Source organism: Xenopus laevis, chromosome 5L, assembly GCF_017654675.1.
Source record: "Xenopus laevis strain J_2021 chromosome 5L, Xenopus_laevis_v10.1, whole genome shotgun sequence".
Lineage (NCBI taxonomy): Eukaryota > Metazoa > Chordata > Amphibia > Anura > Pipidae > Xenopus > Xenopus laevis.
This window is the reverse complement of record NC_054379.1, coordinates 142,620,865-142,648,219: the sequence shown is the minus strand read 5'-3', so window position 1 is coordinate 142,648,219 and position 27,355 is coordinate 142,620,865. Positions and strand designations below refer to the sequence as shown.

At 40.6% G+C, this 27,355-nt stretch overlaps 1 protein-coding gene and 1 long non-coding RNA gene across 2 annotated transcripts; one reads left to right on the top strand and one right to left on the bottom strand.

The window, feature by feature from the left end:
* Positions 1-7,403: 7,403 nt before the first annotated feature.
* Positions 7,404-12,730, bottom strand: LOC121393561. Its single transcript, XR_005961157.1, has 3 exons — positions 12,573-12,730; positions 11,506-11,593; positions 7,404-7,797 (listed from the first exon to the last, which is right to left on the bottom strand). It is a non-coding gene; the product is annotated as an uncharacterized LOC121393561 (long non-coding RNA).
* A 1,101-nt stretch (positions 12,731-13,831) lies between these two features.
* LOC108717156 (solute carrier family 35 member G2) lies at positions 13,832-27,004 on the top strand. The gene is made up of 2 exons (XM_018263978.2): positions 13,832-14,059; positions 24,132-27,004. The coding sequence occupies exon 2, from the start codon at positions 24,145-24,147 to the stop codon at positions 25,381-25,383; it is 1,239 nt and encodes a 412-aa protein (XP_018119467.1). The 5' UTR covers positions 13,832-14,059; positions 24,132-24,144; the 3' UTR covers positions 25,384-27,004.
* The last annotated feature ends 351 nt before the right edge of the window (positions 27,005-27,355 follow it).

Below are 27,355 nucleotides of genomic sequence, written 5' to 3'. Positions count from 1 at the left end.
GAAGCAAACATGCCAGTTGTGCCAGTGCAGTGCAGTACAATAGTACATTATATTTTAATTACTTTAAAAGACTTTCATTTTTTGGTGTTATTATTCCTTTGACTGCAGAATTCAGTACTTGTATAAGTACTTGCATAATTTAACAAAAGAGAGCAATGGGATATATAGTAACAGTGTGAAATACTGCCAAAATAAACCTAAAATACAGTTATGAAAATGCAACAAACTGAGTTCAGAATGCAGCCCGAGACATTTTGGGCCATTCACACATGAAGATCCAAATTACAGAAAGATCAGTCGTCCCAAGCATCTGGATAACAGATCCTATACTTGTACTTAATTTATCCCTCTGATGAACTGAGATGAACTGAGTGATGTAATTTTGTTCTCTACTAAATAATGTAATGTCCTTATTGATCAGCATTTCTATTTCACTGTAAGTAGCACAGCATAGGCTTCAGCTTCACTATTATAATGCGGATTAAACACTGAGTATTTTGGACATTACACAGTTACCAACTGCCTCTGTATTTCAGTCACAGCCAGAGAAGTAAAAAAATAAATGATCCAGACAAGATAAAATCTCGGAAGTTATTAGTGCTGAACTGGCTGCCAACACCAAGTTACTAATTAGAGAATGATCTGTCCTTGGCATTTTATAAATTGGCGAGATAATGATCCCTCCCTGGGATTTTATATTACTTCTCAGAAAATTGGATACAGAATGTAGCCTGGAAGGACTGGGTTTTGCCCCCTCTGATGAGCAAAAATTCACTTTTGGTTATTAACATGGGGGAAAGGATACTTATGATGGGTCTTACCTATAAAGGGCACAAAGCCAACTTTCTGGTGAAATGTATGGCATATGCTGGTGTATCATTAGAATCGGTTTACCATTGAGAATTATAACATGAGAGATGGAGAGAGGTATGGGGGAAGTTATGAGGGAAATATGTTGCCAGAAATAGGACTGTTTGCCAGGACCAGATGAGGTTTGTTTTCAAGAAACCTTGATAAGCAATCTGAGCAGGGTAAATTGAAATGAAAACATTGCAATAAGCAGAAGTTTAAGGGTCAGGGCACACAGGCAGATTCATGGAGATTAGTTGCCCGGCGAACTGCCTCCCCTGCCGGCTAAAATGTAAATCGCCGGCGGGATGGCAATTGGAGCGAAGCTTCAGGAGGAAACTTTGGGTGACTTTGGAAAACGAATTGCTCCAAATTATTAGATTAGTCGCCCCAAAGAAGATGAGATTTATCGCCCAGCGACTAATCTCCCCGAATCTGCCTGTGTGCTGTGACTCTTAGGGTACAGTTACACGAGCGTCTTCAACGCGATTCTGGCAGATCCGATGCGGTGCGCCAAAACGCAAGCGTCAAGTCGGATGCGACGGAAAATAAGGTAAGCTATAGCAATGTCGGATGGTGTCGCATCGTTCATCTGATGCGACAGTTGGATGCAGACGCAGCGTGCCGCGGCTGCATCCGACAGTCATGTCACATAGGATGAACGCTGCGACACCATCTGACATTTGTATTTCTTACCATATTTTCCGTCGCATCCGACTTGACACCTGGGTTTTGGAGCACCATGTCGGATCCGCTGGAATCGCATTGAAGATGCGCGTGTAGCTGTACCCTTAAAAGCAAAAGTGGGAAATGATAAGCACATGGCTGGGTTCTGGTAGTTGCCTCCATAGTGTAAAAGGGATGTATAGAAAAAAGACTGCCGTAGTAAAAACAACATTAACTTACACTACACTTGCAGATGATGTATTGAGCTGCTTGAAGAAAGGGGATTTTCCAAAGGAGCCATATGTGAGAAACAGTTTAAATTATGGTTTATCCAATTTAAGTCAAGGTAATGGGAAGACATTGTAAAAAACAAACGATAGAAAGGGAGGTAGATGTAAAGAGGACACTTCCACATTTACTGAAAACCAGTGAGGCAAAAAGGACCAACCAACAGAAGATGCAAACGGAATTATTGTGCAGATTTATTCTCACCAATTTGTGGGCAAGTTAATTAAGATCTAAGCCATTCAGATGATGATTCAATGCTACATCCAAATCAATACAAATCACATCAATATAAATTGAACCATACTGAAATCCATGGAATAGTGTTGCTAGAGAAGGGTAGGACTCACTAGACAACCTTGATCTTGACGGTACCTGAGCAGGAGATATTGAAGGGATGGTTGGAAAAACATGACAGAATTATGACATATAGGCTACAATTATGGACATACTGAAGAGGAAGCAGGTAATAAAAGTCTGATAGTTTGAAGGTGGGCAGAGAGGATAGACATGGGAAGAGATCTTAGCATTGCTTAATGTTGGAAGTAAGGAGCAGTAAAAAAAACAAAAACAAATTCCGTTAAAGTACCTTCTGCTGTAGTGTGCAGACTTGATCAAGCTCTTTAGCCTCAATAACGAATGATAACAAAGATAATTATCTGTATTAAATTGCAATATTACTCTACAAGAACACTGCGTTAGAAGAAGGATTTAAGGTGCGTGTGAGCTGAAAGAGTTTAATTAGAAATTTATATAGCAGGAGGTGAATGAATTCCATTACTTAGATCAAGAGGGCATACGGAGAAAAGACATAGAATAATATCTCATCCTTAGTTATAGAGATAATCGGGTTGGGGATAGGTATGGGAAATAGATTGCATGTTCTCCTGCTCTCTTTAATAACTTCATTCTGCATATGATTCCAGAAATGGAAACTAGAACTAGAAAGTACCCTGGAAAACAGAAAGTCATTTTAAGAAGCTGGAGTCTTACTATTAGATGAGGTCCCAGGTTGACAAGGTAGCACCATGAGGAACAGCATGGATATTCCTCTTCTCTGCAATGAAAAGCCTTGTGAAGGTTTAAGATATGTCCGATTCCTGACCATGATTCTGTCGTTGCCTGATCCCTGGTAGAGGTATGGGATCCATTATCTGGAAACCCATTATACAGAAAGCTCAGAATTATGGAATGAACATCTCCCATAGTCTCCATTATCATAAAACAATTACAATTTTAAAAAATGATTTCCTTTTTCTCTGTAATAATCAAACAGTAGCTTATATTTGAACCCAACTATGATATAATTACTCCTTATTGGAAGCCAAACCAGCCTATTGGGTTTATTTAATGTTTACATGATTTTCCAGTAGACTTAACGAATGAAGATCAAATTATGGAAAGATCAGTTATCCGGGAAACCTCGGGTCCCAAGCATTCTGGATAACAGGTCCCATACCTGTACTATGTTTAGACCTTACCGGCTTCTCTCCACTCACATCTAGTCTCCTCTTTTGAATCTGCTTTATCCAAGATTCCAGGTTGATCACAACAATTGTACAGATAAACTGCAATCATAGCTTTGAAAAGTGTATTAATAACGATAGTTCTGCATTCATTGAAAGTAGCTATGATTGTAGTTTATCTGTACTATTGTTGCAATCAACCGGCAGTGTCCAACCTGTCCCAATAAAAAGCTTATTTCTCTGGCTGTGACTGGATAAAGCAGATTCAAACGTGGAGACAAAGATGTCACGGATGAGGAGTATCACTCATCTTTAATGACCCACAAGCAGCCCAGCCAGACACCAAGCTGTCTCTCACCATGGAGTAGGAAACTATTAGATTCCTTCTCCGTTTCATCTTTTTTAAGGTAAAAAGGGAGGAAATAACTGCAGCTTTATGAATTATACAAAAAAAAATATATACAGTGTATATATATATATATATATATATATATATATATATATATATATATATATATATAGTGACCTTTGGGTAGCGAAGACCGTAGTCACGGCACAGTTTTCTGCACAGAAAACAAGACCACCTTTAACATTTAAATGCAGCTTGGCTGGCTTTTATCTGGAACAAAAACAATGCTTCAGCACTCTGGCTTTACATAAGCATTAACAGTCCTGCTTTAACACCCTCACTGGTGTTCAGGTAAGCTCATGTTTCCAGCACTTACAGCTTCGCTGCACACAACTTCCAGAATCCTCGGAGTTCAACACAGCCATCTTCCGGGTCTTTGGTATGCTGAGACGGAGACTGGAGTGTGCAGTTGGAGCAATTTACCGGTTTGCGACAACTGTTCATGCGCCGAAATGGACGGAAATTGCCGAAGCACTGGAAAAAGACACGAAGACCCAGAAGATATCTGCGGTGAACTCCGAAGAGGTTTTCACGCCCCCTCGCCCTCCTCCACTCTCTCAAGGGGGGAAGCTCTGGTGTGAGGTGTAGCCTCACACCTCCTTTTAACTACAGCTCATCGGCATCCTAATTACTTAACAACCTTCACCTGGGCAGCTGCAAAACACCTAATGGAGCAAGGAATGGAAGGCCCACCCTGGTCTCCTCCATTCACTCCAGTGACCCATTATCCAGCTTTTTCTGAGCCGGTACACAAATACAGCCACTCTGGCTGCAACACTACACATATTTCCCTGGAGTTTTATATTCACCAGTCTAATCAGCAGCCTTGCCCTCTAGCATTAACAAGCCTTTGGGAGTGATGGTGTGTACCAGTGGCATAGCTAGATATTATTGGCACCCCCAGCAAATAATTTTTTCAGGCCCCCAAAATATCAAGGTTGTCCAGTTTTAACAATATTTATTGAATTTGCACATGAATTAGGGTCTCATGGGGCCCCTATACCTCCTGGTCCCCTATACCTCCTGGTCCCCCTGCAGCCGCAGGGCCTGATTCCTCTGTAGTTACACCTCTGGGGTATACAGTACCTTCCCAGAAACCCCTTCTGTTAGAAGCTAGGCTCATACTGTTTCTCATCCCTTAGACATCAAACAGATGCGGCAGGTTCACCCAAAGGCAACAACCAAGACAGCAACAAAGCTGAGAAAACAGGTGTATGAGCATGTGATAAGGCTGACTCAGTGCTGAGTGGGTGTTTGAATGAACAGAGGAAGAAGCATTTTCCATTCAGTAGGACGACTCTCTGCCATTCAAGAATAGCTGCAGCTCTAATTACATCTAATAAATGCACGGCTGAATGGGCACTGATCCCACTACTGGCAGCAAATTTTGTGAGTAAATGTAGATGGATGTGACAAAATCCATTATGGATTCAACTGATTATTGCATCCTCTAAAAAGATTTAGTCGAACCGAATCAAACCCCTAATTTGCACACACATATATATATATATAAATTTGAGACAAATCTTTACATGAATTCAACTGTGAACAAAAAATTGTTCATGTTGTCCAGAAATGTTGGAGGGACAGGACACCAGTTGGACATTTATGTATCTGCCCTGCGTTGTCAATTAAATTAAACTGATTGAGCTCCCCCTTAATCAGAAAGAAGCGGTTCATCCCACAGGACATTTAGCCACCCCAACTGTGCCCATATCACATAAACACCAATAGTTGTAATTGTAATAATTGTAGTTGTAATAGATCTAAAAGAAAAGTAACAAAGTAAAGATTGGGAACTAATGGTATGATTTTTAAAAATGTAATATTCAGCCTGTGGGCGAGAAGTAAATCACCTGCTTGAAAACGAATTCAAAATATTTAGAATAAAGCACGTGAGCAACATGCACCATACCATTCTAAATCAAAGCACCTATTAAGTGAACTACAGGGGCCCCATTTACATGTTCTGGAGCTCAAAGTAGAACAAAATGTTGGCCCTTAGGAGCTATCCATGCAGCTCTTAGTTCCATAGTTAAACTGGGTTGAAAATAAAGAACAAAGTCCATCAAGTTCATCCCCTCCAAACAAACCCCAGTGTACAGATACACATATACACACACACTCACACAGCTATCTGCCTATAATGCCCTTTCCCCTCTAATATACTATATTTGTAAAGTGTAATCATGTCCGCTCACAATCGTCTTTTTTCTAGAGAAAACAACCCAACCTTGACAGTCGATCCTTATAGTTTAAATCCTCCATCCGCTTAACCAATTTAGTTGCACGTCTCTGCACTCTCTCCAGCTCATTTATATCCGAAGAGCCTCTTTGAAATCTGTAATTACTTCACACTCCGGTTGTAATAGTAAGGCTGTAGCATCCCCTTAATCACGTATGATTCCTTCTCCTCCTCTAACCCACTCTACCCCCTCCCTCATGAATTTCCTATGGCTGTTGGCTCATGAGCATGCTCAGTTCTTCTCCACTCAGATTAATAAACACACATTCCAGTCTAGCAGCCAATGAAGAGATGGAATTGCTGGTTCCCATAGAAACTCTGCTCAAGCTGTCTGCTCCTATTTTTAAAGGAAAACTATACCCCCAAATTGAATACTTAAGCAACAAATAGTTTATATCAAGTTAAGAATCTTACCTAACTGGTACATATATTTAAGTAAATATTGCCCTTTTACATCTCTTGCCTTGAGCCACCATTTTGTGATGGTCTGTGTGCTGCCTCAGAGATCACGTGACCAGAAATACTACAACTCTAACTGTAACAGGAAGAAGTGAGGAAGCAAAAGACACAACTCTGTCTGTTAATTGGCTCATGTGACCTAACATGTATAGTTTGTTTGTGTGCACCCTGAATTGTACAATCCCAGGGGGCGGCCCTTATTTTTTAAAATGGCAATTTTCTATTTATGATTACCCAATGGCACATACTACTAAATAAGTATATTATTATGAAAATGGTTTATTTACATGAAGCAGGGTTTTACACATGAGCTGTTTTATGCAATATCTTTTTATAGAGACTTTGTTCGGGGGTATAGTTTTCCTTTAATTACTAACCCCCTCTCCTGAGCTCAAAGTAACCATTACAGTGCTCAATCCAGCAGAACTTGTCATCATATTAAACACTGTCTGTTTATGCCTGCATTCTTTAATTGCATGAAATTTACATCACATATGTGCTGTTTGCAGATATAAATGCACTGATGATGTATCAGAGGGAAAATGGCCCCCGGGTGAAAGCTGCTATTTATTTTAGGGAAATTAAATAACGTTGGCAAACGGAGGGGGTGTATGCAGTATAAATAATGCCATTTGGGTGGGGGAAATGTGCTCGACTTATATATATGGTAGCAATATGTAGTCTTTCCATGTCCTTTAAGGACTGGAGTCCAAAACTGCACTGCATTCTCCAGATGAGGCCTCACCAGGGACCTATAAAGTTTTCTGCCCTTGAGTTAATGTCCTTTTTTATGCAAGACAGAACTTTATTTGCTTTAGTGGCCACTGTATGACACTGCCTGGAATTAGACAACTTGTTATCCACAAACCCTTGCATTTATCAACATTGAACCTCATTTTCCAGTTTGCTGCCCAGTTTTCCAATGTAGTCACATCACTGCAGCATCCTGCATGGAACCTATAGTTCTGCACAATTTAGTATCATCAGCAAAAATAGAAACAGTGCATTCAATGCCCACCTCTAGGGAGACAGTCTTTGGAGCTTTCTGGATAATGGGTTTCTGGATAACAGATCATGTATATAAAAATACAATAAATTACTTAAAAGCTAGGCCATTTGAAAAGATTAGTCTTCTTAGGGGGCCCTTTACAGTGCAAGCAGACGCTGAAAGATAAAAATAAGGCATAATTCTGCATGTATATAAATGTGTATAAAATGTACATATACAATATAATATATATTAGTAAGAAAGAAGCTTCATTATTCTGGTATTTCAGGACATGATGTTTTCCTAAGCACCTACTAGTATACTGGTTATAGTGACACGCTTCTCCCACTTAGAGGGGTCTGTTCAGTGTCACAGTTTATTGCAGAACATGATGTACAAGTGGACACATTAGCCCGGCATATGGTAAAACCTGCGGGATAGAAAAATGTCATGACCATGGGCAAAATCCTGTTACACAACACAAAGGAAATGTATTTATACTCTGCTTGTGTCTTCTATCTTCTTTCTCCTTCCCTTGTCTATTTGTCTAATAATAATAATAATAATAATAATGATGTGGTCATGCTTTGCCATTCCTCTTTCCAAAGTGTCCTGTAAAACCACATGGCTTAGATGCTCAGGGGAGTCTGACATACCCATGTCCATTAATTGTGATGCGCATTGTCACTTGTAAGTAAATAGCCAGAAAAAAAGATACATTTGATTTCCACTGCAGATTTAGTAAATATTTTCAGCCTCAATTACAGCAGGATGAATGTCAATGCATACTGAGCATTTTGAAAAAAAAAAACGAAGGAATATCTGGCCCTTTTAATAAAATCAATACAAGGTGTAGAATGATCGCACACTATAGCTACTGTAAAGCATTACCCAGACAGGAGAGCACTGAGCTGAAGACACTGACCATAAACTGCTGCTTTTCCAGCATTTATTGTATATGAGCTGGTGATACCTGCAAATACATTTGTCATTTAAGGAGTCCAGTCCTAACAGGACAACTAAAAAGCCAGAGCACAAAATGGTAAAGCAGATAGGAAAAAGAATATTTGACCAGAAACAGAAAAATGTGCACATGCCACATAGGTAATGCTGGAATACACCCAACCATGACACATACACATACAGAGAAATAAACAGTAGCAAAGTCATGGCCTGTGGACATATGCATTCAGCTACATACAGTACAGTGCAGATCAATAAACATAGGACACAAACACACTCAGCATTGACCAGGCACAGAAAGGAATACTTCCACACTGAGCTGAAAATCGGGGTCACTTGAATGCAGGGGTCAGTGAAACTGACATCAATACATCCATGCATTGCTTGGTCTATTTACAGTGCAAATTATACACCCAATAGTCTACAATATAGGAACAAATAGCTTATGAAAGGCTATAACAATAATTATGGCTATGCATGTGCAGATCCCCATTACTTACTAAGGCAGCCTAATCACTTGTTTATAGACTCTGCAGGAGCAGCCTTCATCCTTATAACCTATAACCCCTATTCGCCCTCTGCATGTTAAATTCATGAAATCTAAAAAGTGGAAGTATATAATGGAAAGGAGTGGGAACAGTGTCCTGCAACCATCTTTGTTTATCCGTAGCCAATACAGCAGCTTTTTATGTAGACCCTGTAGTGCTCCCCTTATTCGTTTTATGTAAGGCTTTAGATATGTATTTTTAAATTAGTTTTTTTGCAGGCTGAGAGAAGCAGATCTGCTCAGTGGCTTGCTCCATTGATTTGAATCTGATCAGCCTGTGTGCACTCACTCACAGTCTGAGGTCAGCCCAAATCAGGGGCGTTTCTGCCATGAGGCAAGGTGAGTACCTTGCCTCAGGCGGCATCTCCCCAGCAGTTACAAGGGGCGGCAAAAAGCCGCTCCTTGTAACTTTAAGATCCGAATTTCCGGTTTCTAAACCGGAAATTCGGCTTTTCTAGCGCAGAGCGCGCAATTTCGCGCTCTGCGCTGGCAATGCGCCCCCCTCTGGACCCTCGTTGGCGATTTTAAGGTAAGTACGACGGGAAGGGGGGGCGGCATTTTAAACGCTGCCTCAGGCGGCAAAACAACCTGGAGCGCGCCTGGCCCAAATACACAAAAACTTTTGAGAAACATTTATTTTTATGCAAACTGTTACAATTAATCCTTCTTGGCAGCAGCCTTTCTCATTGCTGCCAGAACATTGCTCCGGGCTGAGCTCAGCTTCAGCTCCACTGACCACACTCACACTGAGCAGATCTGCTTCTCTCAGACTGCAAAAATACACAGGCTGAACAGCTGCTAACAACAGCCTGTGTGTCTTAAAGTCCCATAGACGCAAAGATTTTTCTTTGCCAAACGACCGATTTTAGCGATGTCCGACCAATTCGTCAAATTATCGTTAAATTAGTGGGATTTGAACGATCGTACATCTTACGATTTTTCGTCCATCTGTCAGAAAATTCATCGGCTAGGTTAAAAAATCCAGTGCAATCTATCTATGTTTGCAGGGCCAAGCAGGCAGCTACCCTCAGTTATCAAGGCAATATTGCCTGAAATGGTCTCTTAAGTTGATGGACACATCGTACATTTAAACAATCGTTTCGAGATAATCGTGAAAAAGATCTTTACATCTATGGCCAGCTTTAGAGTTCACAGTTTGTGATTGTCAATATAGACAGCTGCTGCCTCTGCTATTCTCTTTATCTCCACCCTCAGTGTCATTAAGGCCAGGTGTCTATAATCTAGTCATTATGGGCCAATTTAAGCCTCCCCCTCCAGTGCTGGATCATTAAGGTTTGCCTGGTGATCCTGCATCCTTGTTCCTGCCTCAGCCTTGTTCCCTGAATACTCGCTTTGTTCTGATGTTTCTAATAATTAACCATTGGATTAAGACTTGGCTTGTTTCCTGGTATTTTATACGACTGAAATCTGCCTGTCCCTAATTATGACCTAACTCAGCCTGCCCCTGACCTTGGCCTGTCCCTAATTACGACCAAACTCAGCCTGCCTCCGACCTTGGTCTGTCCCTAATTACGACCAAACTCAGCCTGCCTCTGACCTTGGTCTGTCCCTAATTATGACAAAACTTAGCCTACCTCTGACCTTGGTCTGTCCCTAATTATGACCAAACTCAGCCTGCCTCCGACCTTGGTCTGTCCCTAATTATGACAAAACTTAGCCTACCTCTGACCTTGGTCTGTCCCTAATTATGACCAAACTTAGCCTGCCTCCGACCTTGGTCTGTCCCTAATTACGACCAAACTCAGCCTGCCTCTGACCTTGGTCTGTCCCTAATTATGACAAAACTTAGCCTACCTCTGACCTTGGTCTGTCCCTAATTATGACCAAACTCAGCCTGCCTCCGACCTTGGTCTGTCCCTAATTATGACAAAACTTAGCCTACCTCTGACCTTGGTCTGTCCCTAATTATGACCAAACTTAGCCTGCCTCTGACCTTGGTCTGTCCCTAATTATGACCAAACTCAGCCTGCCTCCGACCTTGGTCTGTCCCTAATTATGACAAAACTTAGCCTACCTCTGACCTTGGTCTGTCCCTAATTATGACCAAACTTAGCCTGCCTCTGACCTTGGTCTGTCCCTAATTATGACCAAACTTAGCCTGCCTCTGACCTTGGTCTGTCCCTAATTACGACCAAACTCTGCCTGCCCCTGACTTTGGCCTGTCCCCGACTATGACCAAACTCTGCCTGCCCCAGACCTCTTGCCTGCTTATGGACTTGTTCTTGCTCACCTTTAGTGATGGGCAAATCGGACCCATTTTTCTTTGCCCAAAATTTGCAAAACAAAGAAAAATCACCAAAAGTCATTGAAATCTATGGGCGACAACTTTTTTTTTGACGCGCGACAAATTGGGGGAACACCCATTAGAGTCTATGAGTGTAATTTTTACAGCAAAACTTGGCGAAAAATTCGCTCATCACTACTCCTAACCACAGGTTGTTTGGGACTTGTTCCCATCATTTCAGCTCATTCTGTATTGTTTTTGTGTTTTATTGTTACCATTAAATCTTCTTTTTGCACATCACATGCCTTATGCTTCCATTCTACCTAGCGACATGCATAACCTGGGTTACATAGCACATAGGCTCTTTCCTACAAATCTCTCACCTGAGATAGTTCCTGAGACCCGAGGCACCGTTATTCATAAAAGAACAGTATCACTGGTAAATCAGTGGCCAATCAGTACTTTTTCAGCCTGAAGTTAAAAGAGAGCTGTATGTGGATAGGTTGTCTACTTCATTTAAACAGGAAAGCAGTAGAATTCAGGGAAGGTGGGATAAATTAAAAGCAGAATTTTTGACCTGTCAAAAAACAGAGTATCCTGCATATGGCATTGTGGGTGGGGAGGGAGGAAGAGAATAACCAGCTACAGATGAGCCAAATAAGTGGGGCTAATTTACTAACATGGTTGCTAAAGTGCATTGGCAGTTTTCATTGTGAATTCAACTGTTGCTTTCATTTCTAGTAAATTGTTAAAAAATAATTGCTGATTGGTCGCTAATGGTAACTGCAATGGTGCAATGTATGTTGGTAAATTAGCCGTAATGATCATTGAATGTCACAGTACATGGTTTATTCTACCTTACTGCTAACAGTGCAGGGAAACAAAATGCAAAGACTGATGAAATACCTGCAAAATGAAAACTGGGTGACTTTATAGAAAACTTATGGTATAATCCCCAAACACCCATGCTTATTGATGTTACTGTCCAAAGGTTCTGGTATGGTAGTGGGGTTCCTTTAAAAAATGACTACTGTTCAACCTTTAGTATGTTGAGGACACTTTAAATGCCCTGGGGTTAGAGGTCACTTGTCTACATTTTCTACTTCACAAGATGATATTGTCATTAAACTCAATTATAGAAAACCAATATGGTCATACATTCTGTCAATTAAAATCACCAATATTGCCTTTTGGCCACCTGTAATGATAAGGATTCTGGTAGGCTTTTCAGGTGATGATCACATGCGTGGTTTGTTTCAGCTACTGTCTAAATATATTTTTCAGCATAGATTGGATTGTTTTGGGTAGTGGCATTGGACTATGAGGCGTCTTGGCCAGTTTTAGTGTACTAACACAATCAAAGTACAGCTGAAGAAATATTTCGCTCAATATTAAGAACATTCAATGGTAGAAAGGTATTTAAAATGAGACAAACTGAAGTCCAACCTACCGTTTCCTCGTGATACAGGTTTGTGATTGGTTAATCTTGTCTGCATCTGAAATAGAAGCCCACGGAGATGAGAGTGCATTTTATATGTCAGAAGTTCCCAAACTTTTTACCCATGAGCCATATTCAAATGTGAAAAGAGTTGGGGAGGAACACAAGCATGAAAAAAGTTCCTGGGGTGCCAATAAGGGCTGTGATTGGTTATATGGTAGCATCTATGTGGGTAAGCACCATCTATGGGAGGTTCTGTTTGGCAGTACATCTGGTTTTAATGCAACCAAAACTTGTCTGCCTCTGCTTTGAGGCCACTGAGAGCAACTTCCAAGGGGTTGGCGAGCAAAATGTTGCTCACGAGCCAGTGGTTGGGGATCACTTTTACATGTTACTAGCAATAGAGAATAAAATACAGGTTAACTAGAATAAAACCAATAACAACAAAGTGGTGTTAAAAGTAGGGATGCACCGAATCTAGGATTCAGTTTGGGATTGGCCTTTTTCAGCAGGATTCGGCCGAATCCTCATGCCTGGCCGAACCCTAGTTTGGGAAGAGAAATCTCATAACTTTTTGTCACAAAACAAGTAAGTAAAAAAAAAACTAAAAAAAAGTATTTTCCACTTTTCCCTTCCTGTCCCTAATTTGCATATGCAAATTATGATTCTGAATCGGTATTTGGCTGAATCTTTTAAGAAGTATTCGGGGCCTAATCCCAAATAGTGGATTTGGTGCATCCCTAGTTAAAAGTATTTTTAAAAAAAAACACTGATGGCAACAACCGTACACAATACAAAAAGCATTTTACAGACATGAACACACAACCCTTGGCATTAACAAAGCTTACACAAACGGCTTATGGACAATGTCAAGAATTGATGCAAAGAGCCATCAGATCATTAAGCACACAGCAGGAGCCACGCACAGGCAACTGCATTCCAGCTGATCTGGTAATATGTGTGCCCAGCAAACATGATTTTAGGATCATGAAAGCAACACACATCCTCATGCTGCTCATTCCCTGTGCCAGGCAAGGGTTAAGCTCCAAATTGCCTACAATAAAGGAACAAATATCTTATGACAGGCATGCCAGATAGCAGTGATGGTTGCTGTGAGTGTGCAGATCCACATTATCTATGCAGGCAACCCTATCACTCATTCATAGACTCTCCCCTTCCAGCTGCATCCTCCGTCCCTATTTCCTCCTTTGCATGTTTGATAAATGCAGTCTAAAAAGAGGAGCAACGGAGAGTGAGAAGGATAGGGAAGGGGGTGGGGAGAACTCGCTGCCCTTTAGAAACGATCCTTTTCTTTTCCACATTCAGTGCAGCAGCTGCCTATAGACCCTGTAGGGCTCTTCTTAGGATGGTTGCCTGATTTTGGTAAGACTAAAGCGGAACTGAGAGGTCACCTGGATATGTATCGGCACTCCATCTCTTACACCAAGTCAACTGGTTACTTCTGAAGCCATCACTACCTTCATTCCTTGCAACAGAAGGTAATGCCTGATATGCCTGTGTTTTAGTATCTGACTGCTTCTAGTGCTGGATAAGGAAAACTCCCAAAGCAATGTCACCTTAGTTATAACAGGGTTGCTATATGTGCAGGAATATTTGATTTGGAAATTTTAAGCTATTAAATAATGGGTACAGTACTGAAGGATGTTGCATGCATAGTTGGATATTAGCAGGATTTGACCTAGAGATTTAGAATTGTAAGCATAATCTCTTAATTTAGATGTTTATTGTGATTCTCTCAGGGTCACCCAAGAGAGAGCCAATTACTCCATGTTTTGTGCAGACTGGCAGCTCTTAAAGAATCTTAGATGGATTTTTGCTGCTGTAACCCCTGCATGCTTCTTGGCTGTTTGCAATGGAAAAGGGTAATTAAATTCCCATCTCTCCAGTTTGTTGGATGATGGGTTCCAGTATCTAGTCACTGGCTGAAGGCTGTTTGGGGTTACTGGGAACCATAGCTCCGGAATAGCTAAAGGACCACAGGTTTGACATCCCTGCACTCAGGTGTATTTAATTTTGTCATACAGTATAGTTGGTTTTCGGAACACAGATTTGAGGACTCACACATTCAACAAATCATGGTTCTTCATTTGATGTTGACTGGATGACACATTTTGTGGGCTAATCTGTTAAAGACCCGAGGGCAAGTTTATTTAGGAAGTGCCAACAAATGATTTATCATTCCTTTACCTGCCAACCAACTGCTACACCACAATGGACACAAGGGGGCTTATTTACTCACACTAACCACACAAATTGGCAGAAAAATCTGCCATTAAAAAGTAATCAATAAGCTCCTGTGCCAACCTGCATTCTTCTGTTCTGTTGCTTTGTTTCAATTTAACAATTAATATACTTTGGTGCATGAGGTGCAAACGGGCCCTGCATTTAATACCTGCCTTGACAAAGGGGTTAGTACATGTTCGCTTTTTGTGTTGTGCCTATAGGTACTCTGTGTTGAGCCATCTTTATTTTATGTAAATGAAGATTGTGTAAGGGTATGTCCATGTCCTACGCATATGCTGCCCCTTCTTTCATTTTTAAGTAAACACTTCAAATATGCCTATGGTATGATAAGCAAAATTTTGCACCTGACAAAAGGGGGCCTTATTATACTGTGATTCTGTAGGTAAGAAAGAAACGTTGTGAATTATACTTGTTTTTCCACTTGTTGGCACTTCGTTAGTAAATGAAACCTTAGAGCAGAGACACATGCTGCTTTTTTTGGGGAGATTAGTCGCCCAGCGACAAATCGTTTCTTCTTCGGGTGACTAGTCTCCCCGAACTGCCTTTCTGCCGGCTAGAATGTAAATCGCCAGTGGGATGGCACTCTAAATGCTTTGTTTTCCGAAGTCGCCTCACGAGGAAACTTCGGGCGACTTTGGAAAGCTGAAGTGATCCGAGTGCCATCCCGCTGGCGATTTACATTCTAGCCGGCGGGAAGGCAGTTCGGGGAGATTAGTCGTCCAAAGAAGAAGCGATTTGTAGCTGACCGACTAATCTGCCAAAATAGCAGCGTGTGTCTCTGTCCTTAGGAGAATGACTTATCTAATGAGTCATGTCCTTGGTGCTGAAATTGTACTACTGTCCATGGTGCTGAAAGGAAATCCTAAATATCAGGTCATGTAACTGAACCAGCCAGGTATGTCTTAGGAATTGTAGAATTGCTTAAATAACTAGCAATACTAACTCTAATTATCCACTTGCACAAGCATAGGAAGCCTCTATATTGGATGATGTACAGCAAGCGGTGCCCGTATATTCTGCTGGCAGTAAGTTTTAAAGAAATTGACTATATAAACTGATTGCAATTACTAAAAATTCCATTCTGACAGCATATGGGTTTTGAATTCTGATTTTCTTTGCAGTACATTTATCATTACCCGTACAAGTTTACAGCATTACAGCACTGCTATAATACAGCCTATAATTTGACTCTGATCAGTCTTTAAGCTTGCATCGCCCCTACGCTGCATTAGACTATCCTAGCACTAAGATACTGACTATTGGTCAATGCTCAGATATTGAATATTGGTTTGGTGTAGTTGGGAGCTGCAGACTGGAGATATAAGTCATTATACATGCTTGGTGCATTCAGAAATCCAGAATCCAAATGGCAAAGATCAATTTAGAGGCTACTGTCTAACGGATAAAGACAAAGTCAGATTGGTTTATGTGCCTCTGATCTACTACTGCTTTCTGCGTTTCCATGGTTTATTCATACGCACAGACGAACATAAGGCATTAAAGGTTACAGTGCCTAGCAATCAGCAGAGTGAATTTTGTATTTGTTCAGAGAGCTCCAGCAAATAGGTGAGTACATAGTTTCCATGATGCACCTGTTTCCTACTCTTATTTGTAGGTAATACATTGGAGAAAACCGAGTTTAGGTGTGTATATTATCATCTTTTAAGCAATATACTGTATATCCATTCCATAATCTCTTTCATATTATAGGAAGAATAGAGAGTTTATTTTGTGCAATTAAATAATGCAAGTAATGTCTCAGATAGCTCTTACTTTAGGTAATTTACTGCACACAATATTTTTGTTTTGACCCTGGGCTCTGCTTTCTTCGTAGCTGTAGTTTAGCCTTGAAAAATTTGCTCACCCACTGCAAACTATCACCAGCATATGTGCACGTATGTGTGTGTGGGGAGTGGTGGGTAGATAGCAGCAAGCCAATCCCCTTCAAAGATTTTTTTGCCAACTTTTTTTGTTGTTACCCTAAAGTATCTTTCCGACAGACTGATGTTCCCAGTAACTGGATGGGCAAGTCCTTGCAGGTACAAAAAAAACTTGAGCCGATTGATTCTATGGGGCAGATTTATCAAATTGTGAATTCTAATTAAAATTTTTGATTTAGATTTTCGATTCAAATTCGAATTGTGAATTATCCAATTATTTTAATGCAAATTCAAATTTCGAGATTTATCATACTCTGGCCCTTTAAAAACTCAAATTCGACTATTCGCCACCTAAAACTTGCCGAATTTTTGTATAAGTCAATGGGAGAGGTCCAGGCATGAATTTGGAGATGTTACTAGCCTTCCGGACATTTGGGAGAAAAAAACTTGAATCGAGTTTAGTCTAATTCGATTTGAATTAGATTCGAGTTTTCGAGTCGGTAAAAATCGTGCGAGTTTTAGATATTCAATTTTCTCATTAAATAATCCCCCCCCAGCTGAATTTCGATTATATTCTAATTTAATAGAGTTTAAAAAAAACCACATAAATTAGACCTTTAATAAATGTGCCTCTAAGTGTAGGTTTCTCTACAACACCACCTGACCAGGGTCTGTAGTCATTACCAATCGCTGTAAATTCAGGGCTGATTTGCCACCGCTTACGTTGCACGTTCCACTTTTCTTGTCTCTACAGAATGTCATGTTACTAACTCTGCTTAAAGGGATACTGTAATGGGGACATTTTTTCCCCCCAAAATGCATCAGTTAATAGTGCTGATCCAGCAGAATTCTGCACTGAAATCCATTTCTCAAAAGAGCAAACAGATTATTTTATATTTAATTTTGAAATCTGACATGGGGCTAGACATATTGTCAGTTTCCCAGCTGCCCCAAGTCATGTGACCTGTTCTCTGATAAACTTCAGTCACTGTTTACTGCTGTACTGCAAGTTGGAGAGATATCACCCCCTCCCCCCAGCAGCCTAACAACAGAACAATGGGAAAGTAACCAGAAAGCAGCTCCCTAACACAAGATAACAGCTCCCTGGTAGATCTAAAAACAGCACGTAATAGTAAAATCCATGTCCATATATTGAGTAGGAGAAACAACAGCCAGCCAGAAAGCAGTTCCATCCTAAAGTGCTGGCTCTTTCTAAAAGCACATGACCAGGCAAAATGACCTGAGATGGAGCCTACACAACAATATTACAACTAAAAAAATACACTTGCTGGTTCCAGAATGCAATTTTATACGGTAGAGTAAATTATTTTCAATGTAAACAGTGCATTTTAGGAATAAAAACTGCATCATAAAAATCATGACCGAATCCCCAGAATCTAAGTAATCCACCTATAAAAAGCTTGCTGGGGGGTCTGTCTTTTGGTCCAGGGGATGTGGCCTCACTCAAGTTACAGCATGGCTAGCGAATCGAAATTTATTATAAAAATTTTATTTTTTTAAACTCGGTTGAATAGAATCAACCTGAAAACTCGAATCAAATCGGATTAGAATTTTAAAAACTCGATTCAAGTTTTTTCTCCGAAAAAAACTTGAATGTCAGGAAGACTGCAAAAAACTCCTAATTGATCCCTGGACATCTCCCATTGACTTAAACAGCAATTTGGCAGGTTTTAGGTTGGCGAATATTCGAATTTGAGTTCTTAAAGGGCCAGAGTATGATAAATCTCGAAAATCTAATTTATTGAAAAATTCTAATCGAATTTGAGTAACTCCCTAGTTGAATTTGACAGTTTTGACCATAAAAAATCCCAAAAATTAGAATTCTCAATTCGATTCTTGATAAATCTGCCCCAAAATGTCTGAATAATATACGTTAATCTGCCTCCCACTGTCAAGTTGCCCAGATGTCACACGTTTCAATAATTGCATGGCTTTCCTTCTACTGTTTAAAATATTCTGACTGTTTAATTGGCTCCCAATCAAAGGGCCTCTAGTGTGTGTTTCCATGTGTTTCTGCCTGAGTGGTAGGAAAACTAGATTTTCAGTCCCACTGGAGCAGTGACTGATGTGAAGGGCTAAATATAGTTAAGAAAATGCAGCACAACACCATAAAAAAAACCCAAAAAGCCCTGTATAAAAAACAAGACAAGTTAAAATAGTCGTAAGGGCCAGGGCCAATGTTCTATGAATAACTGACAATTATCTTTTTGAAGTCATCCACTAAATTAATTTTGGCTGCAGCCAAAATAGTTTTGGCTATTAATGTAAAGCAGTCAGTTGCTGCCTCCACCAAGTATATCGCTGGCATTCTCAATGGAGCACCCTAGTGCTCTATTATATACAGTACAATACAGGTATGGGATCTGTTATCCGGAAACCATCAGGTCCGGACTGAGAATTAAAATAGGCCCTGGCATTTCAGGTATACAGAGGCCCATTCAGCCCACATAGAAGCCCAAACAGCCCCCACCAGCCCACTAAATACTGACTTTATATAAGACCTTATAGCAGCCCCTCTGGCATTTGCCAGAACCCACAGATTGCCAGCCCGGGCCTGCCTGTTATCCAGAAAGCTCTGAATTACAGAATGCCCAGCTCCCATAGACTCCATTTTATCCAAAAAATATTTCCTTTTTCTCTGTAATGATAAAACAGCTCCGAGTACTTGATCCAAGTAAGATATAATTAATCCTTATTGGATGCAAGATACTCCTATTGGGTTTCTTTAATGTTTACATGATTTTCTAGTAGACTTAAGGTATAGGTAGATGCAGCATTTATAATTTTGTGATAAGACTCTGCATGAGGATGACGATGGGTCTCAATCTGAAATTGGATGAGGAAAGAGCAAGTAAGGGTGTTACCTTATAATTTATACCCTTAAAGGGGTGGTACACATTTAAGTTAACTTTTAGTATGTTATGGAATGGCCAATTCTAAGCAATGTTTCAATTGGTATTCATTATTTACTTTAAATAGTTTTTTAATTATTTACTTTACTTTTTTGCTTTCAGTTGGGGGTCACTGACCCCATCTAAAATACAAATGCTCTGTAAGGCTACAGATTTATTTTTAATGCTACTTTTTATTACTCATATTTCTATTCGGGCCTCTCCTATTCATATTCCAGTCTGCCATTCAAATCAATGCATGGTTGCTAGGGTAATTTGGACCCTAGCAACCAGATTGCTGAAACTGCAAACTGGGGAGCTGCTGAATAAAATGCTAAATAACTCAACCAAATAAAAAATGAATACCAATTGCAGATTGTCTCAAGATATCTACATCATACTGAAAATTAACATTAACATTATTAAAGGTGAACATCCCCTTTAAAGGAATATTGGTAGGAATTATCAACCGTGACTTCTAGATCAAGTATGGCTAATGGCTCAACAAGCAGCTCACACTGACACCAACCTTACCTGAGGTTGAGACAGGAAGCTGGTGGAATGGAGAGAGAAAGGTGATGTATGGCCAAGTGATGGAACTGGAATGGTCAAGCAGATCTGTTATTAGGAGAGGCTCAACTTATTTAAAACAATTAAACTGGGCAAAGGTCACAATGGGCAGCAAAAGCATTAAGTTCATATAAGGTCACAAAAGCAAAAGCATTTCCAAAGATATACTAAGTTTGCTAGAAGAAGACTTGATAACAATGTTCGGGTCCTTAAAGAAGGTATCTTAACTTGCCTCACGAGGGTGACTTTGGAAAACGAAGCGTCGCAAGTGCCATCCCACTGTCGATTTTCCATTATAGCCGGTGGGAAGGCAGTTTGGGGAGACTGTCGCCCGGGGCAACTAATCTCCCCAAATGTGCCGTGTGCCCTTACTCTTGAAGGGATACTGTCATGGGACAGTTAGTAGTGCTGCTCCAGCAGACTTCTGCGCTGAAATCCAGTTCTCAAAAGAGCAAACAGATTTTTTTATATTCAATTTTTGAAATCTGACATGGGGCTAGACATATTGTTAGTTTCCCAGTTGCCCCCAGTCATGTGACTTGTACCTGCACTTTAGGATGGAACTGCTTTCTGGCAGGCTGTTATTTCTCCTACTTAATGTAACTGAATCAGTCTCAGTGGGACTTGGCTTTTACTATTGAGTGTTGTTTTTAGTTCTACCAGGGAGCTGTTATCTTGTGTTAGGGAGCTGCTATCTGGTTACCTTCCCATTATTCTTTTGTTAGGCTGCTGGGGGGGGGGGTGATATCACTCAAACTTGCAGTGCAGCAGTAAAGAGTGACTAGAGTTTATCAGAAAATAGTCACATGCCTGGGGGCAGCTGGGAAACTGACAATATGTATAGCCCCATGTCAGATTTCAAAATTTAATAAAAAAAAATCTGTTTGCTCTTTTGAAAAATGGATTTCAGTGCAGAATTCTGCTGGAGCACCACTTTTAAATTATGTGTTTTGAAAAAAAAAACCATGTTTTAAACTGGCCAGAGTTGACAAGCCACAGACAGGGCCGGAAATAGGGGTAGGCAGAAGAGGCAGCTGCCTAGGGCGATGGGCAGCTACCTCTTCTGCCTACCCCTAGACCAAACCCACCTGGAACTCTGTTTGCAATATGTGCTGCATGCTTGAGTGGTGTTCTGGTGCATGGGCTAGGAGTTACTGCGCATGCCCGCCGGCAGCGTCTTTACTGCTCATGCGCGAGTGATGGGGGGAAAAGAGGGGGCGAGCAGGCTGGCTGGGTTGCAGGCCCAGACTGGCAATCTGTGGGTTCTGGCAAATGCCAGAGGGGCTGCTATAAGGTGCCATAGAAAGTCAGTATTTAGTGGGCTGGTGGTGGCTGTTTGGGCCTCTGTGTGGGCTGATTGGGCCTCTGTGTACCTGAAATGCCAGGGCCTATTTTAATTCTCAGTCCGGGCCTGCTGGGTTGCCTAGGGTGCCCGGCCCGCCTCTGGCCACAGATACAGCATCATGATGCTGAGGGGACATAAAACAATAACAATTTAGCAAGAAACACCATCTTTTATATCCTACCCTTTCTTTTGTATTTCACACCCTGCACTTTGTTTTATCTTTGCCATGGTACCAAATCTCCTGTGATATGTGAACCAATCTGCTCCAAATTGTCCTAATAAGAAGCTGGGATGGGATGAGCAATTGATGGAATCATTAAAACCATTCCTTTATCATTTTGTATCACTTACTTGGTCCTTAAGGAAACCTTTAAATATAACAAGAATGTTTTGTCAGCCTTAGAGATTCTAAAAAATACCGCTGCTATTGTTCCTTAGTGACAATGCCACGGAACAATGTAGAGGAGCGATTATCGGTTAATGCAGTAGTATGTTTGGCATTGGCTGAGAACTGAAACCTGAAAAGGTAATTCTATTACAGGGGGAGGCTAAACCGCCAATGTAGTCTAGTTTATCTTCTATGCAGACATTGTTAAATAAGCATCATCTAATGTGGGGCCCCCAAGCTTTGCTTTCCATGACAAGGAGTGTGTAACGAACATACCTGGTGGTCTAGGGGGGGGGACGACAGGGACGCCTGTCGCCCCCTCGGCGGGGACGCCTGCCTCGACGAGCGGCTCTGTAGGCCGCAGGCGCCACCATCCTAGGGCGCACGCGGCGCGCTCTGGATTTTCTTAAAGGCACAGGCACTACGTCACTACGTCAGCGCGCAAGGGCGCGAAATTCAAATGCTATTTAATGGTACAGTTTTACTTTATGCATTGCCCGTGATAGGATTTCGTTCCTGGTGCTTTCTGAGCTTTTGCTGTATTCTGAATCTGTTTGATCCCTGTTTTGACCCCTGCCTGGCTATTTTGACTATTCTGAATTCTGGATCCTGACCTTGACTGCTTACGACTACTCTACTGTTTAACCCTTCGATTGATCACCCGGTTTTGACCCTTTTGCCTGTTTGACGATTCTTGTTATCTGCCTGCCTCGACCCAGCCTGTTTGACGATTCTTGTTTTCTGCCTGCCTCGACCCAGCCTGTCTGACGATTCTGTTGCCTGTTCCGTTTGTACCGTGACCTTCGGCCCAAAAGACTCTGCTACCTGCCGTGCCCCTCTGCTAGCCAGAACATCTTGCGTTGTACCCCTCGTTAAGTCCAGGTGGCACCCAAGTAAGCTGAGGGCTCCTCCCGAAGCCCAACGGTGGTCACACTACTGGTGAAGCCGAGCCGAGACCAGGGTACTTGGCACCTGTTCTGGTATTGGGTGCCGGCCGTGACAGAGTGATCTGCAGTTAACGGCATAGCATCAATGGCTCTGAGGCTGCCTACAATCCTTATTTCTGTATACATTTGCATCAATATTGTTTTTTTAGTCAAATTTAGTAACACATTTCTAAATACAGGTATGGGATACCTAATCCGGAAACCCGTTATCCAGAAAGCTCTAAATTACGGAAAGGTCGTCTCTCATAGACTCCATTGTATCCAAATAATCCACATTTTTAAAAATGATTTCCTTTTTCTCTGTAATAATATTGCAGTGCTTTGTACTTGATCCAAACTAAGATATAATGAATTCTTATTGGAAGCAAAACCAGCCTATTGGGTTTATTTAATTTTTACATGATTTTTAGAAGTCTTAAGGTATGAAGATCCAAATTACGTAACTTTCTGGATAACAGGTCCCATACCTGAATACATTCAGTTTTTCTTCTACGTTTCCTCCCTCTTGTTTCTTTTACATTCCTATTTATTCTATACTTCAAGGGTCCCTTTTGCTATGTAAGACACCTGTTGTTACAGAAGCATTGTTTGTTGCTGCCATGTAATAACATTATATACGGTTCTCAGGTTGCTTGTTTCTCTGACATTTAGGAAATTGCACTGCACCATGGCAACAGTGCTTGAAATATCCTGGTCATCTTAATAACTACCCATATATTACATTGCACAGTGTGTACTCTCATTGTTACATGATAATTGGATTATATTGTGCTATTTAGCATTACACCAATATGTAAAAGAAAATTTCATCTACAAGCTGATTTCTGTTCAAAGCCGGTGCTTTATAAAGATAAGATATTAGGATATTGGAAGTCATGGATTGGAAGCTAAAGTTATCAAGCCCATTGTATTACATGTAGTTTTAGTTCTCTTGGGCAGGGCCTGCTTTAATTTTGTATCAGTTGTATTTTTGTATGTAATCTGTATGTTTCATGTATACAACCATTTAATGCACAGCTCTGTGGAATAGGTTGGCTCTTCATAATTATATGGTAATAATTATAATACTAGTATTTAAATTCATTGGGGGGGGATGAAATGTAAGCCATCTTTTATTTAACTCATGTCCTGTTAACTTTGCTGCAGTTTCTCCTACATCTGACTTTAAAACACCTCTATTAAGTTTTCCCTGTGATTCAGTTATTATAGTGTCTGTTGGTCTTACTGTTGTATTGATATCTTTTCTGTATCTTGCACCTTACAGAGTAACTGAAGACATGGATAAATCCCCATCCAAACCTAATACCACCAAGAAAAGGGTAAAAATACACCCAAACACAGTTACAGTAAAATATACATCCCACTACCCTCAGCCAGGAGATGAAGGATATGGGGATACAAGTGAAGATAATGGGGGATCTCTGGAGGAAAATTCAAAGAAAAGGCTGTTAGGAGATGCTAAACAGAAGGGAAAGACATGTTTCGGGACTATGGATGCAAGGCCTAGACCCACAGAAGACTCAGACAATGGAATTGCAGAGCAGTTACAAAGTTTTGCAGACAGTTCCATATTCCAGTCAAGGAAAATGTGGGCAGTGCTGTTTTGCTCTGCGTTAGCTCATGGCTGTGTTGCCCTCATCACTAGACTGGCTTCTGATCGTTCCAAAGTGCCCTCTTTGGAGCTGATATTTATTCGCTCAGTTATCCAAGTGCTGTCTATACTAATGGTATGTTACTACAAAGAGGACCCCTTTGGCCCTTCAGGGTACAGGTTACGGCTTTTCTCCTATGGTGTTTGCAATGTTATCTCCATAACCTGTGCCTACACATCCTTCTCCATTGTTCCCCCGAGCAATGGAACCATAATGTGGAGAGCAACTACCACTGTCTTCAGTGCTATTCTGGCCTTTTTGCTGATCGATGAACACATGCCATATGTTGATTTGATTACGGTAGTTGGTAGCGTATTTGGTGCATGCTTGGTCATGATACCCAATATTGTTAATGAACAGAACTCTTTTCTTGGTGTATGGAAAGAAGCTTTTGGTTACACCATGACCGTCATGGCTGGGCTGACGACAGCACTTGCTATGATCATCTACAGATCTATTAAAGAGAAGGTCAGCATGTGGACTGCTCTCTTTACCTTTGGTTGGACTGGAAGTGTTTGGGGAGCATGTACTATGTTTGTGCTGCAAGAACCGATCATACCACTGGATGGAGAAACCTGGGGTTACCTTATTGCTATCTGCTTGTGTTCCACTGTGGCATTCCTTGGTGTTTATTATGCATTGTATAAATTCCACCCAGCCTTGGTAAGCACAGTTCAACACTTAGAGATCGTTGTTGCCATGGTCCTTCAGCTTCTTGTTCTGCACATGTCTCCAAGTGTTTATGACCTAATAGGAGGGGCGGTCATCATGATCTGTGTCTTTGCCTTGGCTGGTTACAAACTCTACCTGGGCAGATTAGGACGACAAGATTACCATGAAATACTGGACTCTCCAATTAAATAAGATGCCTCTCGATACTGACTTTCCCTTTGTTAGTAATGTTGCCTACTACACATTCCACACTGGAGTGACCAAACACAAGATTCTGTTGCAGATATGGGAGCACTTTTACAAAAAGACAAGCAGTTGCAGATTATACGTTTACTTGCCGGAGGCTGACTATAATATCCAATTAAATTCACAAAGCAACTGCTGCTGGACATTAGCATCTTAATTTATTAAGCAGGTGAAAAGCCACGGCTTGGCTACACCGCAGTAAAACGGGTTTAGTAATTTATTACATAGTATGAACACACTACTAAACTAGCCACATTTATATGATATACATCCCCACCCACATATACATTATAATTGGTGAAGTTCCCCATACTATCTATTTAGTTGTGTTGATCACTGCAAACACTGCTATTTTGCCCACATTATTGCATATGCCGGATTGTTGGTATACATTGAACATTACTCTGCAAATCTATGCAATATACTCTGTTGTACAATAAGTTGCTCATGTGTGTTGATTAAGCGATTCTCTCATTATTAAGGATACAAAATAATCTTTCTTTAGGGCATACAACATCATATCTACACACACACACAGGACACACGTATATACAGATAACCATGTTAAACACTCACTCATTTGTCATTTTACTAACCTTTACCCTGTAGCTGTTTCACCAAAGGTATTAAGTTTCTCTTACCACTTTCAAATGTCCTTTGTCTTTACTCTTCTGCTGGACACCCCTCCGCAGTGTGGGAGTGTGGATGCTTGTCTGTAAGCACATACCATTCCATTATCTGCAAAGGAAAGTTGTCATTATAATTTACAGTGCTCCATTCCTAATGACAATTTGTAGATTTCGATGAAATTTTGTTTTGTAACTTGAAAATACTTGTGCAGCATAGACACCATATTGATTCTGATTTGTTCCATATGGCTGGGTGGCACTAGATAGGCACCTGAGAGAGAGCAGATGTACGTTTCCCCATCATAATTGGTAGGCAGGGCTGTGGGTATTACAAAAAAACGATATCTTACGTACCAGTTGCACCTCTGAATTGCCTCAGCCCACTGCTCAGAGGGTACAAAATCTGTGCCAATTTTCAGCAATTAGTATGGATGGTAAATTCTGTGTTGCTGCTTTATCGTAGATGCTTTAGAGTCGATGCTGCACATGAGCCAAAATCAATTTGCCTTTCAGTCTCTTATCGTTATTTTTTAATTGTGCCTAAAGTGTAAGCAGTAATCCTGTACTAGATAAATATGTTGCCAAAAGAAGATAAAAGTAATGACTAAATATGGAACTCTAACTGCTCAGCTCTTCCCTTAGAGGGTCAGTTGGGAGTATTGTTCATAATTTGGAAGAATAAAATATATACCTAAGTCACCTTATTTCACTCTGTGCACATACATTCATTTTAATTCCATAGAGAACTACACTAATGCCAAAGTATACATTGAAGAACAGACATTGACTTTCTAGAATGGTCTAAAGAATGCCAATATATAATGCTGCTCTTGGCCATATTACATTACTACTACAGGGACCTGTAATTCAGAATGTTTGGGACATGGGGTTTTCCGGATAAGGGGTCTTTCCGTAATTTGGATCCTCATAACTTAAGTTTACTAAAAAATCATCTAAACATTAAATAAACCCAATAAGGCAGTTTTGTCTTTAGAAAGGAGTAATTATATCTTAGTTGGGATCCAGTACAAGGTACTGTTTTATTATTACAGACTAAAAGAAATCATTTTTAAAAAATTTAATTATAGGAGATGGCCTTTCCGTAATTCAGAGCTTTCTCAATAATGGGTTTCCAGATTATGGATCCCATACTTGTACACTAATATAAGAGAAAAAATTGGAAGCTTTGTGCCAAATGCCAGCTATGTTCATATTTGTCTCTGAAAGAAACAAAGGAAATGGGCAAAGCTATGGCTGGGAGATTTGTATCTGACATTGTATTCTGTTTC